The sequence below is a fragment of the Coregonus lavaretus genome (genome assembly GCF_964263955.1).
Source record: "Coregonus lavaretus genome assembly, chromosome: 37".
Classification (NCBI taxonomy): Eukaryota; Metazoa; Chordata; class Actinopteri; order Salmoniformes; family Salmonidae; genus Coregonus; species Coregonus lavaretus.
The window spans coordinates 1,755,667-1,777,528 of NC_140024.1; the positions used below are offsets into that span (position 1 = coordinate 1,755,667).

A 21,862-nucleotide genomic window follows, 5' to 3' on the forward strand; every position below is an offset into this window, starting at 1 on the left:
GGCAAACTCCAAGCAGGCTGTCATGTGCCTTTTACTGAGGAGTGGCTTCCGTCTGGCCACTCTACCATAAAGGCCTGATTGGTGGAGTGCTGCAGAGATGGTTGTCCTTCTGGAAGGTTCTCCCATCTCCACAGAGGAGCTCTGTCAGAGTGACCATCGAGTTCTTGGTCACCTCCCTGACCAAGGACCTTCTCCCCCGATTGCTCAGTTTGGCCGGGCGGCCAGCTCTAGGAAGAGTCTTGGTGGTTCCAAACTTCTTCCATTTAAGAATGATGGTGGCCACTGTGTTCTTGGGGACCTTCAATGCTGCAGAAATTCTTTGGTACCCTTCCCCAGATCTGTGCGTCGACACAATCCTGTCTCGGAGCTCTATGCACAATTCATTTGACGTCATGGCTTGCTTTTCGCTCTGACATGCACTGTCAACTGTGAGACCTTATATAGACAGGTATGTGCCTTTCCAAATCATGTCCAATCAATTGGACACCAATCAAGTTGTAGAAACATCTCAAGGACGGTCATTGGAAACAGGATGCATCTGAGCTCAATTTCGAGTCTTGTAGCAAAGGGTCTGAATACTTTTGTAAATAAGGTATTTCTCTTTATTTAATACATTTTCAAAAATGTCTAAACCTATTTTCGCTTTAACATTATGGGGTATTGTGTGTAGATTGCTGAGATTTTTATTTATTTAATCCATTTTTGAATAAGGCTGTAACGTAACAAAATGTGTAAAAAGTCAAGGGGTCTGAATTCTTTCAGAAGGCACTAATATATCTCCACTGCTAGTATGGATAAATGGTTTTACACTTTTCAGGGTTCCAGACTTTTTCCTCTGGTGCCACTAACATTTTCAGATGGTGGCACCAGCCCATGATTTGGCTGCACCAAAATTGTTGCGGCGTCACTTAGTAAAATGAATGCCCTTTTATTAAGTTATTCACTGTGCTACTGAGACGGTATGATTCAAGAAATACGTTGATTTAAACAAGCAGGAATGCGTGACCAATTTAGTCTGATGTGCAACCTAAACCAGTGATTGTCATACATTTCTGGGTTGACAATTAGGCTATTGTTGATATATTTTAATCTCAAAGTAGGGCTCCAGAATTGCAGATTTATTTTGTTCAATAGAGATGAATTTACTTAACTTTTGTGTACAAAAGTTGGGGCTAGTTCACCAGCTGGGGAAGTTGAGACACATTAGCTAGATCGCTAAATATAGTATGTTGCTTGTTAGCCATGTAATTTATTAATCTAACAGTACATTTTATGTCCTAAAAACAGACTCATGCTTCCTGCGCTCCCTATATCTCAAAGCCACCAAATACTTAGATTAAAAACTGTCAATATTTAGAGTTCTAAAGAAAGCTGAGACCTTCCCTCCTCTCTCCAACAGTCACAGCAGTTGTGTAATTATTTTTGGCGGAACCCATCAGAACACATTTTCTCGCTTTCTCTCCCTCTTGCCTACTCTGAGCGCACAGGGAGAAACGGGCACAGGGGCAGATCAGACACTTTCATGCAGGAGTCAGAATATTATTGCACTGAAGGCTACTGTTTGACCAAATCATGGTTTTAGCCATCCCAAAAATATTAAGTTTTGAGTGAAGTGACCAACTAGAATTTGCAGCTCACACTGATGCACCCAATTAAAACATTAAGCGTCCCAAGTCAGTGGACGCAAAATAATCACTCTGGATCCCTGCTTTTGGTCACTTCCTACCTCCCTTTAGTCAACTTCAAATAAAATGGCTGTTGCAGCGTTTTCAGAGCCAGTTTCTTGTGGAAATATAGTGTTAGTATTGTTGACATAATTCTGATTTATCTTTGTTGCTGCCCTCAGGCCATCTTGTTGCTCAGATGGATAAAATCCAAGTGTATTTTCTTCATGCTATTTTCCTCTCAAAGATAAAGGAGAGTGCAGACAATGTGGAGCTGGCTGGAGGAAAGAAAGGAGGAGCGGAGAAAGTGAAACCTGGATCCAAGGTGCAGCCACAGTCCGAGGCCCCAGCCAAACTCTCAAGGCCCCCTAAAAAGGCCCCTGTGTCTAAGGTGAGAGGGCATGACTCTTATTGTATGTATTGTCTCTCCGTAGTGTGTTTGCATGCAATGGTGGTCCTTGTCAGGTTTGTTGCACAAAATGTTTCAATGTGTCTTTAGAGGGGTTCAATTGAACTTTAACTTTTAAAGTTAATTGTAATAATTTTGACTATATACAGTAGAGTAGAGCAGCTTGTTTTTCACTCTAACCAATAGAGCTTGAAAACCAGTGAACAATCCATGGGAAAGACGCTAGGAGGTATTTGCATTAATGCTTTTCAACACGTTCTTGTGTGATCCACTAAACCAGTGACCACAGAGTACCCAGAGCCCCAGGGACAGTGTTTCTTTAGCTAAGCACAGAGCTGAGATGCTTGTAGGGTCTCCTCTTCAATAAAAGGCTTTGGTCAAAACCATGATAGGTGGGGGGTTTAGTGTTGAAGCTGGACATATGGACAACCTGCTGGTAAAATTAGTGCAATGAGTGCAGCGTGGGACAATGTAATCTCTGCTGACTCCCAAAGCATCTATGTGGTCATCTATGCTGTTTTATTCTACAGCAGTGAATCCTCAATGGTGGGTTGCAGCCAGTGTTTGGTCATGGCTAAAGGCTGGATTGTGGTTTTCCTGTTTTTTAAATTGCGCTCAATATACTTTTTAACAATGTTTCCCTAATGTGTTATTTCCTGTATGTAAAAATACAATGATCTGGTTTGATCTGTTGTCTAGGATGTTAGCGTTGCTAAGAAAGGGAAGCCTGGGGCAGCAGGAGGACCAGGAGCCAAGAGTAAGAAGCCTGGCGAAACCAAAGAGATCGTGGAGACTGAGCTCTCGGTGAGTACTCACATCTTACTGATTTTGAAGCATCTATATAGTCATCAATAAATTATTCAATATTAAATAGATACAAGTCTCAAATGACAGCCCATTTCCCCCTATAGTACACTAATATTTAGCTCTGGAATAGGGTGTCATTTGATACGGCTCTGGTCAAAAGTACATATTGACTGTGTTCTCAGGTGGAGGTGTGTGATGAGCTGGCAGCAGCGGTGCTGCCTGCCTCCTGTGTGAAGATGCTGGACAGCTCCAACTGGAAGGAGAGGCTGGCCAGCATGGAAGAATTTTACAAGGTCAGCAGTATTTATGTATTCACTTTCTCATCGTTGTTTCTCCATCTACTCTCTTACAACATATTCGTTCTCGCAGCAAAAGTCTGCCTAAGAACAGCCCTTGAGTAGCCTTGCACCAGCCTTGTGTGAGTAGGAATGGCTCATATGAGCAGGAGCATATCGCCTGTTTCTGTATCGTGAGGCAGCTAGACGTACAAGTACACCACCTGGACAGGATGCTGATCTATCGCAGGGCCTTACCCCCAATCTATCTCCTTAATGCTGAGTGGCATCAGGTCTAGGGTTGAATATTTTCCTGGTATTTTACAAATGTTCCATTCCGAGAATAACTCCCATTTCTCCTGGGTACCCCGGTATTTCCCGCCCAAACCCAAAGTGTCATTCTAAAGCATATAAATATATCTAAAAATATTTTACTGAGTTACAGTTCATATAAGGAAATCAGTCAATTGAAATCAATTAATTAGGCTCTAATCTATGGATTTCACATGACTGGGAATACACATACCTTAAAAGGTAAGGGCGTGGATCAGAAAATCAGTCAGTATCTGATGTGACCAGGGCTATGGTGGTCATGACATTTTGTCAGCCGGTGATTGTCAAGCAAATAAATGCCGGTTTCAAGGTAATTGACTATTAATTAACATAAATAGTGGGCTCCCGAGTGGCGCAGCGGTCTAAGGCACTGCATCTCAGTGCTTGAGGCCCCCTGGTTCGATTCCAGGCTGTATCACAACCGGCCGTGATTGGGAGTCCCATAGGGCGGCGCACAATTGGCCCAGCGTCATCCGGGTTTGGCCGGTGTAGGCTGTCATTGTAAATAAGAATTTGTTCTTAACTGACTTGCCTAGTTAAATAAAATACAAAATAAAATAAACACATTTAGCATCTCCTGGCTTCCACCCATAGCCTACAGACCTTTGGAACATTAAAAAATCTGATGTTCCAAAGCACACTTGGATTTTATCCATCTGAGCAACAAGCCTACACCATCACAATAAATCCATTATTTTAGACAGGTCTAAAGAAACATATGAAGAAAATGTAGTCTATTTCAGAAGAACAGAATAGCATACTCTGCGTTGTCCTTATGTTAGGCCCTGATTCTGCTATGCCATATAGCTTTGGGCTACACTAGTTAATTTAGAAGACAAGATTTGCTTAGAATTCCGTGGCATTATTTTATAGTATGAAGGATGAAAAATCTATGCACTCACTAACTGTAAGTCGCTCTGGATAAGAGCGTCTGCTAAATGACTAAAATGTAAATAAAATAATAAAATTAAACATAGCTGAATAAAATATATAAATGTTTTCTCTAAACGATTTGAGGTAGTGCGCACATGCAGCTATTCTGTGAGCGGTTAACAAAAAAACAGGTCCTCCTATATGCTTAATTTAGTTATTTATGCAACTTTAGTTGTGATAGAAACGTTGGGCTATATGTTTGGATGTTCAATACATTCGAAGGCTGCATGATGCGACTAGTGATTATTTGAAAAAAGTTGCATGAAAGGCATGAGCTCTGCTTTGTTTCTTCCACGTACTTCAACAGTCTCATTCACAATTTGACAAGCACTGGATAATGCCTCGAATTTCTCGGTGGCATCCCCCTAGTGTGGCTGTAATGCCCCTTTAGAAAATCCATGCCTTTTGTGGCCGTTGTGCCCTTGGGCTGAAAATAATAGCGCCTCTCACTCACATGGCTCTCTCAGATATTTCAATTCTTAGTAGCCAATGCCCTTCACGTGATCGGGTTCTTCTCACAGGCAAAAGCACTAGCCTATGTCAATCTACTATCCCCATAGTACAAAAGTTGACCTATTATATTGGTCAATTTGTCCTTCTGTACGATAAATAAATATTCCAACCATACTCTGGGACAGTTGTGGGATGTGATAGATCCCTAAATTAATACAACCACTAGCATCAAAAAAGCAATGAAGCTGATGCAACAGATCAGAATGTTTAGCTTAAAATGTTGATAAACTATTAGGCTATTTCTTCACGTAAGTGCAGCAATGCGCACGCAGCAGTAGACTACAAGAGCTAATGTTCCAAAATGCAATCAATTAGCGGGAAAACGCCGTTCTCAAAGTGACCGCAAAAGTGATTTATGCATGTAATGCTTTATTACGTCTCCCGAGTGGCGCAGTGGTCTAAGGCACTGCATCGCAGTGCTAGCTGTGCCACTAGAGATCCTGGTTCGAATCCAGGCTCTGTCGTAGCCGGCCACGACCGGGAGACCATGGGGCGGCGAATAATTTGCCCAGCGTCGTCCAGGGTAGGGGAGGGAATGGCCGGCAGGGATGTAGCTCAGTTGGTAGAGCATGGCGGTTGCAACGCCAGGGTTGTGGGTTCGATTCCCACGGGGGGGCCAGTATAAAAAAATTAAATGTATGCACTCACTAACTGGGCGGCAGGTAGCTTAGTGGGTAAGAGCGTTGTGCCAGTAACCGAAAGGTCGCTGGTTCTAATCCCCGAGCCAACTAGGTGAAAAGTCTGTCGATGTGCCCTTGAGCAAGGCACTTAACCCTAATTGCTCCTGTAAGTCGCTCTGGATAAGAGCGTCTGCTAAATGACTAAAATGTAAATGTAATTATAAAGGTGCATTTTATGGTGAAAATGATCTTAACCAAACACTCCGCCTATGTCTGCCAGTTTGGCACTACACCTGTTGTAAAGCGGGTTAATGTGCTTCATTTTAGAAGTGATCACACTTTAGTTGTGATACAAACCTTATCAAAACATATATAAGCCTATGGGCTAGGCGACATGAGGTGTTGGGACTATGATAAAAAAATAAAAGGCATGCGCGTTTCTTGCCTTACTGCCTACAAGCTGGGCATCATTCACAAGTGAATATTGTCACCCATCAGACGATTCTTGATTTAATCTTGTCTTTACATATACTAAGTAATATATGTGTGAAATCAGTTTTGACTTAAAATAGACCATTATCATGCCGCTGTCTCAGAGCATGGGAACAAAATACTTCTCATCTATGCACAAGTAGTGAATAGAGGACACTTTTCCCGTGGTTAATTTTCATGCTGGCCAGGTAGGCTATACTCCTGTTGTAAAGCGAAGCAGTGTGCTTAATATTAGGAAAGTTAATAATAATAAAGGTAGTAGGCCTAGCCTATAGAAAGTTGATGGATCCTCTTTTTTTTAATAGAGGCCATCCAACACTGTTTTCTCGCGGAATTGCATAGCCTATAGAAATGTTGCTCAACATGAGCTCAAGGGCTCTCATGAAGTGATTTAGATTTTCGATAACATCTGCATTGATGTCAGAGTGATTAGAGGGACAAATGAGTGCTTTGTACAAGGCAGTTAGCAAGATTTGTAGGCTACTAATGACCATCAGCAGCGTCAGCGCTTGTAGAAGCCTAGTTACCGTGACTAAACGGTCACGTGGAATTTGATGGGGGTCATGACTCTTGACTGCCGGTGTAGTGGTAATACGGTCACTGTAACAGCCCTAGGTGGTACCACCATTTGACTCATGCAGCGCGACACATCTCCTTCGCATAGAGTTAGGCTGTAGAGAAGCCAGCACATCATTTTAAGTACCATTTCATGTCATGATGTTCATAGAAATAATTTACTGGTTTCTCAAATATATTTATCCTGGGAAATGGGAGTGGGTTTGGGTGGGAAATCTCAGTAACCCGGTTCCTGCTATTCAACCCTAATTGGGTCCCATTTTTACTATATTTGCAATGACTCTGGATCGAACTCCCAACCTTCCAATCTCAGGGCGGACACTCTACCCATAAGGCCACTGAGTTGGTACAAGAACAGCCCTTAGCCGTGGTGTACAGTATATTGGCCATATACCACACCCTTAATGCTTAATTGAGACACACACCAGGCGTTACACATTCAAAGACATCCTGTATGAGTGCATGATGCTAACCCATCTGTTCTGACCTCTCGCCTCCAGGTTGTGGAGCAAATGGACATCAGTGAGATGCCCTGTCAGGCTCTGGTCCGCATGCTGGCCAAGAAACCTGGCTGGAAGGAGACCAACTTCCAGGTACCTAACATACCTACCACACTCAACTGGGGGTTGTCCAGAGAGTAGATTTCTGCCTAAATGTTTTGGGGGTCTATAATAGTTGATGGTGCCTCTTGCCAAGAAAAGATGCTATTTAATGGTCTAGTAATTGGCTAGTGATAAGACCCACTGCAGGTGTGCAAAACAAACTATTTTATAATACAGATTCACAATATCAACTGTGTCCAAACCTGTCAACAGGATGATTTCACCTGCATACTGTATTTAAAATTAGTTGGTTGAAGTGTGCTTAAACAGCCTACAAAATGTTCAGTGTTGTGACATGCCTCCAGGTGATGCAGCTAAAGCTCCAGGTGGTGGCGGTGGTGGCCCAGAGGGGCAGGTTCTCTAAGACGTCTGCCTCTGTGGTGCTGGATGCCCTGGTGGAGAAAGTGGGAGATGTCAAGTGTGGAGGGAAGGCCAAGGACGCCCTGACGGCCATAGGAGAGGCCTGCTCTTTGTCCTGGATTTCTGAACAGGTAACAGACTGGATACACTGAACATGGCCAGGGTCATGTTCATTAGGGAACACAACAGAAAACGGTTTGCAACTGTAAAGGAAAATTAATGTATTGTACAAGTCCAGGTCTGTCAATGCCAAGTAGTTGAACTGGAACCCATGGCTTGCTTCAAAATGTGCTTTTGTTTTGTTCAGTTATCACTTAAAGAAAGGAGGGAAGGATGCGTGTGAACATTCCTTGGATAACAAACTGTTACCCACTGATGCAGTTTGTCGATAGTTTTTTGTTTTTTTCTCACTGAGATTACCTGACACCATTGATTTACTTTATTGTGAACCAAACTGCAGACAATCCACTAACCACTCTGACCACTCCAGGTTGTGTCATTGGCCTTTGCACAGAAGAACCCGAAAAACCAAGCTGAGACACTGAATTGGCTGGCCAATGCCATGAAGGAATTTGGCTTCACAGGGTAAGTTATCATCACACAGGTCAGGTCTTATATTCCATTGGAGTGTTGTCAGCGCTTTCTTGTCTCATTAATTGGTATTGAATCAATCAATCAAGCATGTCCTCTCCTTTTCCAGAATCAATGTGAAAGCTTTTATCAACCACGTCAAGACTGCTTTGGGTGCCTCCAATCCTGTGAGTGTTACTGCTGCTCGAGCTGATATCTATTTGTTGAGTGTCTGGCTTTATTTGTCTGCTGCTATTTGGAATTTGTCAGTCAGCTTGTATGCATTATGGTTAAAAACATTTGTACTTTGCTATGTTTCCTTAGATTGACATTTCTGGGTCTTCATTCCTTGCTCTTATAGAGCTCTGTGGTAGATGGATTGGTTGACAATTTGACTGGTATTTGATCCCCTGCTGATTTTGTACATTTGCCCACTGACAAAGACATGATCAGTCTATAATTTTAATGGTACGTTTATTTGAACAGTGAGAGACAGAATAACAACAAAAAAATCCAGAAAAAATGGATGTCAAAAATGTTATCAATTGATTTGCATTTTAATGAGGGAAATAAGTATTTGACCCCTCAGCAAAACATGACTTAGTACTTGGTGGCAAAACCCTTGTTGGCAATCACAGAGGTCAGATGTTTCTTGTAGTTGGCCACCAGGTATGCACACATCTCAGGGGGGATTTTGTCCCACTCCTCTTTGCACATCTTCTCCAAGTCATTAAGGTTTCGAGGCTGACGTTTGGCAACTCGAACCTTCAGCTCCCTCCAAAGATTTTCTATGGGATTAAGGTCTGGAGACTGGCTAGGCCACTTCAGGACCTTAATGTGCTTCTTCTTGAGCCACTGTTTTCTGCCTTGGCCGTGTGTTTTGGGTCATTGTCATGCTGGAATACCCATCCACGACCCATTTTCAATGCCCTGGCTGAGGGAAGGAGGTTCTCACCCAAGATTTGACGGTACATGGCCCCGTCCATCGTCCCTTTGATGCGGTGAAGTTGTCGTGTCCCCTTAGCAGGAAAAACACCCCCAAAGCATAATGTTTCCACCTCCATGTTTGACGGTGGGGATGGTGTTCTTGAGGTCATAGGCAGCATTCCTCCTCCTCCAAACACGGCGAGTTGAGTTGATGCCAAAGAGCTCCATTTTGGTCTCATCTGACCACAACACTTTCACCCTGTTCTCCTCTGAATCATTCAGATGTTCATTGGCAAACTTCAGACGGGCCTGTATATGTGCTTTCTTGAGCAGGGGACCTTGCGGGCGCTGCAGGATTTCAGTCCTTCACGGCGTAGTGTGTTACCAATTGTTTTCTTGGTGACTATGGTCCCAGCTGCCTTGAGATCATTGACAAGATCCTCCCGTGTAGTTCTGGGCTGATTCCTCACCGTTCTCATGATCATTGCAACTCCACGAGGTGAGATCTCGCATGGAGCCCCAGGCCGAGGGAGGTTGACAGTTATTTTGTGTTTCTTCCATTTGTGAATAATCGCACCAACTGTTGTCACCTTCTCACCAAGCTGCTTGGCGATGGTCTTGCAGCCCATTCCAGCCTTGTGTAGGGCTACAATCTTGTCCCTGACATCCTTGGAGAGCTCTTTGGTCTTGGCCATGGTGGAGAGTTTGGAATCTGATTGATTGCTTCTGTGGACAGGTGTCTTTTATACAGGTAACACGCTGAGATTAGGAGCACTCCCTTTAAGAGTGTGCTCCTAATCTCAGCTCGTTATCTGTATAAAAGACACCTGGGAGCCAGAAATCTTTCTGATTGAGAGGGGGTCAAATACTTATTTCCCTCATTAAAATGCAAATCAATTTATAACATTTTTGACATGCGTTTTTCTGGATTTTTTTGTTGTTATTCTGTCTCTCACTGTTCAAATAAACCTACCATTAAAATTATAGACTGATCATTTCTTTGTCAGTGGGCAAACGTACAAAATCAGCAGGGGATCGAATACTTTTTTCCCTCACTGTAGTTGAAGTTATTTAAGTAACGGTGAAGAAACTAACGAGTCTCTGCCTTTTTAACGTGTGTGTCTACCAGGCTATACGAACAGCAGCCATCTCTCTGCTGGGGACGATGTACCTGTACATGGGCGCCTCACTGCGTATGTTCTTTGAGGACGAGAAGGCTGCCCTGCTCGCTCAAATCGACACAGAGTTTGACAAGGTAGGATTTTTAGTTGACACATCTTCATAAATCTCTCTCAAGCTGACTTGACACTTGGAGTACCTAGTATGTTGATGTATCTATCCTTAAATGTAGCTACCAAATAATGTGCCTTTCGATCAAATACTTTTCTAATTGTGAAGTAAGTAACCTATTGTGAAATAATTGGATTATGGCCTCTTAAATGCCTATAAATGAATTTCACATTAAATATTATCAGTGCAAGAATGCTTACTTGTTTGTTTTTTCTTTGACATTGTTGCCAGGCGTAACTTTGTTTCCATATTGACTCTGTGATTGACTCATCTTGGTTCTGCTGTGTCACAGATGCAGGGCCAGACTCCCCCTACCCCCACTAGAGGGTCCACCAAAAGGACAGGTGGGCAGGAGGAGGGAGAAGAGTCCAAGGAACAGGAGGAAGAGGGGAGTGCCGGTGACATCATGGACTTCCTGCCTCGCACTGATATCAGGTTAGCACATACAGTACCAGTCAAAAGTTTGGACACACCTACTCATTCCATGGTTTTTCTTTATTTTTACTATTTTCTACATTGTAGAATAATAGTGAACACATCAAAACTATGAAATAACACATATGGAATCATGTAGTAACCAAAAAAGTGTTAAACAAATCAAAATATATTTTAGATTCTTCAAAGTAGCCACCCTTTGCCTTGATGACAGCTTTGCACACTCTTGGCATTCTCTCAACCAGCTTCACCTGGAATGCTTTTCCAACAGTCTTGAAGGAGTTCCCACATATGCTGAGCACTTGTTGGCTTCTTTTCCTTCACTCTGCGGTCCAACTCATCCCAAACCATTTCAATTGGGTTGAGGTTGGGTGATTGTGGAGGCCAGGTCATCTGTTGCAGCACTCAATCACTTTCCCTCCTTGGTCAAATAGCCCTTACACAGCCTGGAGGTGTGTTGGGTCATTGTCCTGTTGAAAAACAAATGATAGTCCCACTAAGCACAAACCAGATGGGATGGCGTATTGCTGCAGAATGCTGTGGTAGCCATGCTGGTTAAGTGTGCCTTGAATTCTAAATAAATCAGAGACCGTGTCACCAGCAAAGCACCATCACACCACCTCCTCCATGCTTCACGGTGGGAACCACACATGCAGAGATCATCCTTTCACCTACTCTGCATCTCACAAAGACATGGCTGTTGGAACCAAAAATCAGTCCAAAGGACAGATTTCCACCGGTCTAATGTCCAAAGCGTGTGTTTCTTGGCCCAAGCAAGTCTCTTCTTCTTATTGGTGTCCTTTAGTAGTGGTTTCTTTGCAGCAATTTGACCATGAAGGCCTGATTTACGCAGTCTCCTCTGAACAGTTGATGTGTCTGTTACCTGAACTCTGAAGTATTTATTTGGGCTGCAATTTCTGAGGCTAATGAACTGATCCTCTGCAGCAGAGGTAACTCTGGGTCTTCCTTTGATGTGGCAGTCCTCATGAGAGCCAGTTTCAGATTGACTGACCATGTTTTAAAGTAATGCTGGACTGTCGTTCTCTTTGCTTATTTGAGCTGTTCTTGCCATAATATGGAATTGGTCTTTTACCAAATAGGGCTATCTTCTGTATACCACCCCTACCTTGTCACGTCACAACACAACTGATTGGCTCAAACGCATTAAGAAGGAAAGAAATTCCACAAATTAACTTTTAACAAGGCACACCTGTTAATTGAAACGCATTCCAGGTGACTACCTCATGAAGCCAGTTAAGAGAATGCCAAGAGTGTGCAAAGCTGTACTTTGAAGAATCTCACATATAAAATATATTTTGATTTGTTTACCTTTTTTTTTGGTTACTACATGATTCCATAGGTGTTATTTCATAGTTTTGATGTCTTCACTATTATTCTAGAGTGTAGAAAATTGTAAAAATAAAGAAAAACCCTGGAATGAGTAGGTGTATCCAAACTTTTTACTGGGGCTGTAGATGTACTAGAGCTGTACTTCCAAACCTCTCCTCGGGGACTACCAGACTTTTCACCTTTTTGATTAAGTGCTTAACTGGCGCTTCTGATTCAATTAGTCAAGGGGTTGATGATGAGTTGGTTATTTGAATCGGCTGTGTAGTGCTAGGGCAACAATACTAAACATGCACCGGGGGGGGCCCCAGGACCGAGTTTGGCAAAACCGTGTACTAGAGCAGTACTTCCCAACCCTCTCCTCAGGGGCCACCAGACGTTTCACCTTTCACATTTTTGTTGCGGACTTATAATCCGGTCTGCCAATTTATTAGTCAAGGGGATGATGATTAGTAGACTAATTTGAATCAGGTGTGCCAGTTTAAGGCTGCAACAAAAATGTGAAACATCTGGTGGTTCCTGATGAGAGGGTTGGGAAACACTGTACTAAAGAGCTTATCTCAAGCTTTGCAATGGCTGCTTCTGTGAGTGCACGGGCAGCACAATTGAGGGCTATCTCCCTTTATCCAAAACCTCACGTGTACCCTTTAACTCTATGGGTTAGCATCACACTGGACGCCCCCATCTAAAATTAGGTGGTGCACCTGAGTTTTTTTCTGTTAAGCAAACATAAAAATAGAAAACTTCCCGGGTAGAATGATACCAAGACTGTCAGCGGTATTATCCTTCAGGCAGCCATTGTTCTGAGGTTAAAGTAATGTGCTGGCATTTGTACTGTATTGCTTTCACAAATCCAATCTGGTCAGATCAGTGCTTAGATGAGAACTGAAAGAACTGGATGCATTTCATCATGGTCAAAGAAATGGCTCTTCTAACACCTCAGTTTTCTCTTTCGCTGTAGTGATAAGATCACAGAGGACATGGTGTCGAAGGTGGGCGATAAGAACTGGAAGATCCGTAAGGAAGGTTTGAATGAGGTGGCTGCAGTACTCTCCGAGGCCAAGTTCATCAAGCCCAGTTTGGGAGACCTGCCCATCACACTGAAGGGACGCCTCACCGACTCCAACAAGATCCTGGTGAGTGTTACATCCTGAGTGTGTTTCTCTAAATGTGAGTGAATGTTTAGGTGGGTTTACATTTCAGAGATGCGGAACAACTACCATACCGTCGCTTAGGCCTATATGTGGATTAGAGTTCAGAGCAGTCTGCCTGCATGTCATTTTCCCTTCTATCTGATTCTCCCAGAGAGTCTTGTTGCTCGACATGCTGCGACTTTGCGTTGGTGCATGCTGCGGATTACCATTAATCGCACCGGTATAAATTGCATGTCAGACGTGTGTAAAAAATTAAACATAAAATAGTACTGTCGGAGCTGGGACTGTCATTTCCACGTCTCCAGAATTGACACAGGAACAGTGATTTTTCAGTGCTTTGTCATTACTGCCTTGTGGTCCTCTGTAGCTCAGCTGGTAGAGCACGGCGCTTGTAACGCCAAGGTAGTGGGTTCAATCCCCGGGACCACCCATACACAAAAATGTATGCACGCATGACTGTAAGTCGCTTTGGATAAAAGCGTCTGCTAAATGGCATATTATATATATATTATATTGATGTGATCATCATGTGACCAGTTAAATGATTCTACATATATGTGATCACCTCGTATGCGTCTCTCTGTTTCAGGTCCTGCAGACCCTGTCGATCATGCAGCAGATGGCCACTGCCATGGGCCCGTCCCTCAAACAGCATGTCAAGACCCTGGGCATACCAGTCATCACTGTGCTGGGGGATATTAAGGTACACACACACACGTCACAAACACCCCATCTCTCTATCATAGACTGAAACGCGCACAAACTTATTGTCAAACCCACACACTTCTCACGGACTTTCCTCAGAACACAGTGCGTGCTGCAGCCATGGCCACCCTGAACTCCTGGGTGGAGCAGACTGGTATGAAGGAGTGGCTGGAGGGAGAAGAGCTGTCTGAAGAGCTGAAGAGGGAGAACCCTTTCCTCAGACAGGAGGTGTGTGTGGGGAGGGGGGTTGTTATGGATAGGGTTTGTGATTGAAGACTTGGATACACATTATCATGATATCAGTATAACTGTTACATTTGTGGCCCTGTATTTCTTATTTGCTGCAGGTCATTTCAAAGGGAATGGTCAGAGGCGCCCTCTAAAATAGTCTGTTATAAAAATTGGCCAAACGCTCTAATTTTATGGCTTGGGTGACACCTGGTTCAATCTCCCGCTCGTCCCTCCCTAGGTGCTTGGCTGGCTGGCAGTGCATCTGCCCACCATGCGCTCAGTGCCCTCCGACCTCATGCTGTGTGTACCCCCCCTGTTCGGCTGCCTGGAGGACCGCAACGTTGACGTAAGGAAGCGAGCCCAGGATGCCCTGCCTGTCTTCATGATGCACCTGGGCTTCGACAAGATGAACAAGGCCACAGGCAAACTGAAGGTAGGGGACTAAGGAGAGCTACTGTGCATACCTTGTTTTTAATCTACTGTGCATTTTCCTGGCATGGTTTAGGTCCACTCAACCCCTTAGAGGGCAGGGTAAACGCCAATAAATACACAGCTATTGTGAGTGATCATCTTCAACCTATGGTGAATCATTTCCTGTGCTGATGGGAGTGGTCTCTTCCAGGATGAAAATGCCCCCATCCACAGGGCATGAGTGCTCACTGAATGGTTTGATGAGCATGAAAATTATGTAAACCATATGCCATGGCAGTCTGTCACCAGATCTCAACCCAATTGAACACTTATGGGAGATTCTGGAGCGGCACCTGAAACGGCGTAGGGCTGGGCGATATTTCAAATTAATGTCTTTACGAGATATTCCAAATGCCTGTATTGTTATTTTATGTTTTTATGAGCGTTTTTCCACTTGTTCTAGTTGTATTTTTGGTCTCGTCTGCTTCACTTCTCTGCGCTGTGTGTACCTTCCCCATTTACACCAGAGATCTGTATATAATGACGAGATGTACGTCTCCGCTCTAACAATGGGAATTGTTGTCCCAAAAACGGAAAGGCAGGCGACAAGCTTAGGTCCAAAATAAGCCCATAGAAACACATTGGCCTTATTTTGGACATATGCCTCTTCCTCTATGGCTTACACACACCCCAAGCCCCTCCCCTTGTCTCTCACTCTAACAAAGTTCCTCTCTGGCAAGTGGTTTCAACTCGCAATTTGCATTTGAGGTTTGGTCCAACAGAATCGGCAATATGGACACAAACACATTATTTAACTGATATAGAGAAGTTCACTTTTCAAACTATACCCTTTTTATGTCTCAACTTCTCAAATTGTGCGCAGAGCAGACACTACTAAAAAGATAGTATCAATTAACATTGATTCCTGAAAATGAATGCTCAGTTTGTCGCGTGCTGCATTGTGGTACCAGGTACCACTAGCAGCATTTTAGCGAAAGACTGTTATACTAGCTGTTTAGTCTGGTTTTTATAAATGTGCAATAAGCATAAAACACAATTATATAAGGAATTGGCATCTCGTTCTCATTCTGAGAAATAAGGTAGGCCACTTGATTTCAACATCTGAACAAGTGGAAAGGCTAATATGCTTTCAAACAGTTGGAGACAGAAGGGTGTGTTCATAACAATTCCACTGTTCAACCTTGTTAGCTAGCAAATAGATCCAAGTTGGCTAAACTTGAAATATAAAGATTAGCTGGCTAATCACTAGCACGTGGGCTTGAGAGGTTGTTTAGATCTGTGTTAATTTTCTATAGCCTAATGCCTGCTATAAGAAGTTAGTCATTATCAGTGAATGTGCATTATGCATGGTTCTAGTTACATTTTTAACAAAGAAAGTGCATTTTTATAGACAGACTTGAAAGCCAGATCAGTGATTATTGCAACAACAAAAAGCAAGGTAAACTATTTTGATAAAATAATTAAATGAATAGGGGGTCTTATGGTTGTAGAAAGCTTATATTTAACCTAGGTATAACTTCACAAGCCATGAATGCATTAGATTATTGCTGTCTGTTTTGAAATGCAGTGTATTTGACCTTTAATTGTACAACGCTTATTTAGGAAACATTTTTACAAAATCAAGATATATATTGTGAATCACCCATAAGTTTTTTGTTTTTATTAAGATTTTTAGGCTATATCGCCCAGCCCTAAAACTGTGTTTTCCATCAACAAAACACCCAAATTATGTAATTTCTCATCGAGAATGACACTTGTAGAATCTATGCCAATGCACATTGAAGCTGTTCTGGTGGTTCGTGGTGGCACAAAACCCTTTCAAGACACTTTATGTTGGTGTTTCCTTTATTTTGGCTGTTACCTGTATCTTTTAATCCACTCCCAATATGCTTGCAATAAACACTGTCTTGAAGTTAATTGATAATAGAACATGAGAAATGAATCGATTTCTTGTCTAGCCTGCCTCTAAGGACCAGGTGGTTGCCATGCTGGACAAGGCCAGGGCTGTGATGCCTGCTAAATCAGCTGGTCCTGCTAAAGCTGCCCCCACCATGCCTGTTGCCAGCGTCCCCCCAGCCAAAGCCCTTGCAGGTGGGTTCACATACAGCACTACTAAAGGCATTATAATCCAGGGAGGGCCAACAGGCAGACAAAATGCGGCCGCGGTGGATTATGTGATTGTTAATTTTTTTTATGCTCCCCTACAGTTTAATTACTAAGTCCTGATGTGGCCCTCTAGCATTGATGTTGGCCATCCCTGAGCAATAAGTAGAAATTGATTCGCTTTCATTTCTTCAATCCTGACCTCAAATATAGCTAGCATCGCTAACACTAAAAGCAAACCAACTCAAGTTGTGTCCTGACCCATAGGCATCTCTAACAAACATGCCATATTTTTGTACGAAAAGCCTGTGTTCTTAAAATCCATGTTTCTCTCCGTCGCATCCCCTCAGCTCTGAGCAAAACCCAGGCTCCCATTGAAGACTCTGCAGTCGCCGAACCCAAAGCCGACCCAAAGAAAGTCAAACCAGGGGCACTACCAGCCAAAGGAAAGGTTAGTGAGTCAAAGCTGTTCTCGTGTTTTCCTGCATCTCAATAGGAGCTTCACCAATATCCAAATTTGTGTTACATGTACTGTACCTCATGGCTCAGATAGTTGGATCATGGTGCTAGAACGTGCCAAAGTTTCACTTTAATTCTCCCTTTGATGAAGACCACCTAGGCAGTGTGCTCGTTTTATATTGATCACAGATAAAATTATTAATAATCTACAGGCGAATTCAGAACAATTTAACTTTTCTTTGATGAATCAGTCACTTAAGACTGTGGTCATCCAGAATGGAGGGGTTTATTTACAATCCGTGTGATTGAAACGGACTGTTTATTAGGGCATGCCGTAGCAAAACCAACTGAAAGCAAGCGTTTGTTGAACTACAAGTACAGGTACTCCCTCCGTCTATCAGTTTTGTTCCGTTTCATGCCAAATGAACACGACCCTGGTGTTTTGTGTGGCTAGTGGAGGTCTCAGGAGCTGAACTCCAGCATAAACAGCAGCAGGAGCTCCAACGGGGGCATTAACACCAGTCTGGACAAGGAGCCTAGTGCCAGTCAAGCTAAAGGCTCAGCCAGGGGAAAGAACCGTAAACAGCAGTTACCTCAGGCCTCTGCCTGAAAGGAAATGCACTTGGAAGGGGACTCGGACTATCTGCTACTGTTGATGACATGCACGTTTCTTTTCCAGTTGATGACACGCACAGTGTTTTCTTTTTATGGCAAACACACTGCCATTAACGGAATCGCACACAAATTGAGGTGTTAAAATTGGGCTTAGCTGTGTTTCTTCTCTAGGGACTACCTTTGGTCCAAGTCTACACCACTCTCACCCATCTCTTTTTCCAGGCACACGGCGTTAGAGGTGATTCACAACGCTGCTTATCTGGTGCATTCTTGCCTAATTGGTCACTGTTCTCATCTACCCCTCCCCCCCCCATTTCCTCATTCATTTGATAAGGGTCAATTTCCAGTCCTCCATCGCTCTGATGCTCCTTTGAACCTATATCCCCCACCTCTCTCCAGGCTGTTGCTGGGAAGAAGCCCTTGGGTAAGGGCAAAGAAGAGGAGGGCAAGTCTGGTCCCATCTTCACCCTGGTGCCCAATGGCAAGGATCTACGTGTCAAAGATGAGAAGAGCTTGAAGGTGTGTGTGTGTGTGCAATAGGGCTGTCCCCAACCAATCGATTGGTGTACATTTTTTAACATATTTGTCCATAGACACACCCTATGTGTTTTTTTTTATAATAAACTATATGTACTGAGCTTGTCTGATGCTGTTTGATGAAATAATTAAGACACACAAATGACTCGGGAGCCAAAGATCAAGATAACCAGAAGAATAACAAAGTAGGCAAACTTACTGTTCAAGTGGTTTGTCATATTCGTTATTAGTTTGCATTCCATTTTATTTGGCGTAATCCTTTACAACAATGAAATGCTGCCGTACTGCAGACTTTTTGACATTTTGTCTTATGTAGGCCTAATAAGTAGCTACCGTATGTACCGATAGGTAAGTCTTAGGCTACAATTAGGCTAATGTGTGTGTGCTGTCTGCAAAAAAAAAAATCTGGTAGACTCAGCGAAAGGACGTTGCCACGAGCAGCGCCCCAGATATTGCGATGAGCGAGATGCATGACTCTCACACAGTCACTCACAGTATCTGCGCATGTGCACTGGTTCACTTCACGCTGTTACAGCTTGGTTAGCCAGGGCACCAAAACAGCAGAGAAGTTGAGCATCGTGCACACTATGCTGTTTGCTTTCTGCATCTACGTCATATCGCTGAGAGCTTATTTCTCAAATTTTGTGAACAAATTTGTTTACATCCCTGTTAGTGAGCATTCCTCCTTTTCCAAGATAATCCATCCACGTGATAGGTGTGGCATATCAAGAAGCTGATTAAACAGCATGATCATTACACAGGTGCACCTTGTGCTGGGGACAATAAAAGGCTGCAGTTTGGTCACAACACAATGCCACAGATGTCTCAAGTTTTTAGGGAGCATGCAGTTGTCACGCTGACTGCAGGAATGTCCACCAGAGCTGTTGCCAGAGGATTGAATGTTAATTTCTCTACCTTAAGCCACCTCCAACGTCGTTTTAGAGAATTTAGTAGTGCGTCCAACCGGCCTCACAACCGCAGGCTACGTGTATGGCGTCGTGTGGGCGAGCGGTTTTCTGATGTTACCGTTGTGAACAGGGTGCCCCATGGTGGAGGTGGGGTTATGTTATAGCATAAGCTACTGTCAACTAACACAATTGCAATTTGAATGCAGAGATATTGTGACGAGATCCTGAGGCCCATTTTTTTTTTTTTTAAGTGTTTGTGACCAACAGATGCATATCTGTATTCCCAGTCGTGAAATCCATAGATTAGAGCCTAATGAATTTATTTAAATTGACTGATTTTCCTTATTTGAACTGTAACTCCGTAAAATCTTAATTGTTTAGTTTTTGTTCAGTATAGTAAACCATACAATTCTGAAAACACAATTTATAAAGTAATACACCTTATTATTAGTTTTGCACCACTGTTCTTACATAATATAACCATATACAATTTCAATAGCACATGTCTTAGTGATGGACGGGTGCCATCCCTTCGTCCTCTGCAATGGATTAGTCAGTCCGCTGAGACAGGCGCAACTCAGATGGGTGTCTCGTGTGCAAAACCCTCCCCAAAAAGAATTTATTTGCGACGCTCCCAAAAAAAGATTGGGGCTACCAACTAAATGGGTCAGCCCTAGTGTGTGCACATCTATGGGCAAAAGTGCTTGGTGGTGCAGATTAGGAAGTGTAGTTCACTTTTGCTTGTTGAGTAAACACTGTGTGAGTTAAATGTATCCCCTGTGTGTTGTAGGTGCTAAAGTGGAACTTTGGGTCTCCTCGCGACGAGTATGTGGAGCAGCTTAAAGTTCAGATGGCTCCCTGTGTGGCCAAGTGGCTTCAGGAGGAACTCTTCTCCCATGACTTTCAGCACCACATCAAAGCCATCAACTCCATGATAGAGGTGAGACCCTACGCATACATAGACTTCCAGCACTAACTCTGAGCTTTCACCACCATAACAGGTGAGCTATATACTGACCCAGATGTAGTGAATTGGTGAGGGATGAGTTGCACCCTCAGTCAGGGGGCTGGTTGCAGTGGCACAGGTGTCCCGTACCTCTCTGGGGACACACCAATGTGCACATGGGCCATCTGACTCACCCCCCCACACACACACCACCACCAACACAGACTTACTCCAGCATCACGATAAATCAATCAATGAGTACAATTACATGCACAGTAGGCTTGGGCGATATACCGGGGTACACTATATATACAAAAGTATGTGGACACCCCTTCAAATTAGTGGATTTTGATATTTCAGCCACACTCGTTGCTGACAGGTGTATAAAATCGAGCACACAGCCATGCATTCTCCATAGACAAACATTGGCAGTAGAATGGCCAATACTGAAGAGCACCGTCATAGTATGCCACCTTTCCAACAAGTCAGTTCGTCAAATTTCTTCCGCGAAGTGGTAGGCCACACAAGCTCACAGAACGGGACTGCCAAGTGCTGAAGCGTGTAAAATCATAATATAATATGCCATTTAGCAGACGCTTTTATCCAAAGCGACATACAGTCATGCGTGCATACATTTTTACGTATGGGTGGTCCTGTGGATCGAACCCACTACCCTGGCGTTGCAAGCGCCATGCTCTACCAAACTGCCTCTGGAAGCAACGTCAGCACAAGAACTGTTCGTCAGGAGCGTCATGAAATGGGTTTCCAATGCCAAGCAGCTGCACACAAGCCTAAGATCACCATGCGCAATCCCAAGTGTTGGCTGGAGTGGTGTAAAGTTCGCCGCCATTGGACTCTGGAGCAGTGGAAACGTGTTTTCTGGAGTGAGGAATCACGCTAAACCATCTGGCAGTCCGACGGACGAATCTGGGTTTGGCGGATGCCAGGAGAACGCTACCTGCCCGAATGCATAGTGCCAACTGTAAAGTTTGGTAGAGGAGGAATAATGGTCTGGGGCTGTTTTACATGGTTTGGGCTAGGCCCCTTAGTTCCAATGAAGGTAAATCTTAACGCTACAGCATACATTGACATTCTAGACGATTTTGTGCTTCCAACTTTGTGGCAACAGTTTGTAAGGCCCTTTCCTGTTTCTGCTTGACAATGCCCCTGTGCACAAAGCGAGGTCCATACTGAAATGTTTTTTTCGAGATCGGTGTGGAAGAACTTGACTCTCCTGCACCGAGCCGTGACCTCAACCCTATCGAACACCTTTGGGATGAATTGGAACGCAGACTGCGAAACAGGCCTAATCGCCCAACATCATTGCCCGGCCTCACTAATTCCCTTGTGGCTGAATGGAAGCAAGTCCCCACAGCAATGTCCCAACATCTAGTGGAAGACCTTCCCAGAAGAGTGGAGGCTGTTATAGCAGCAAAGGGGGGACCAACTCCATATTAATGCCTATGATTTTGGAATGAGATGTTCGACCAGCAGGTGTCCACATACTTTTGGTGATGTAGTGTATTTCGAAATGCTAACGGTATAATTTTCAATATAACATTTAAAAACGTAGTGCACCACCACTGCTAATAACTATGAAGTAAGTATAACTGTAAAAC

General features: G+C 43.5%; 1 protein-coding gene across 1 annotated transcript in view; it reads left to right on the plus strand.

Annotated features, from left to right (window-relative positions):
* Window positions 1-21,862, plus strand: part of LOC311111263 (cytoskeleton-associated protein 5-like) — a gene marked incomplete at its 3' end in the record, with an annotated part of 68,493 nt that overhangs the window by 20,313 nt on the left and 26,318 nt on the right. Inside the window, exons 12-28 of the mRNA XM_084153977.1 lie at window positions 1,912-2,055; window positions 2,773-2,877; window positions 3,063-3,173; window positions 7,123-7,215; window positions 7,530-7,715; window positions 8,075-8,169; window positions 8,285-8,342; window positions 10,211-10,336; window positions 10,664-10,806; window positions 13,115-13,289; window positions 13,897-14,010; window positions 14,112-14,240; window positions 14,482-14,676; window positions 16,634-16,766; window positions 17,129-17,229; window positions 18,252-18,371; window positions 20,088-20,237. Coding sequence (XP_084010103.1) covers window positions 1,912-2,055; window positions 2,773-2,877; window positions 3,063-3,173; window positions 7,123-7,215; window positions 7,530-7,715; window positions 8,075-8,169; window positions 8,285-8,342; window positions 10,211-10,336; window positions 10,664-10,806; window positions 13,115-13,289; window positions 13,897-14,010; window positions 14,112-14,240; window positions 14,482-14,676; window positions 16,634-16,766; window positions 17,129-17,229; window positions 18,252-18,371; window positions 20,088-20,237 — 2,178 coding nt within the window. The remainder of the gene's footprint in view (window positions 1-1,911; window positions 2,056-2,772; window positions 2,878-3,062; window positions 3,174-7,122; window positions 7,216-7,529; window positions 7,716-8,074; window positions 8,170-8,284; window positions 8,343-10,210; window positions 10,337-10,663; window positions 10,807-13,114; window positions 13,290-13,896; window positions 14,011-14,111; window positions 14,241-14,481; window positions 14,677-16,633; window positions 16,767-17,128; window positions 17,230-18,251; window positions 18,372-20,087; window positions 20,238-21,862) is intronic.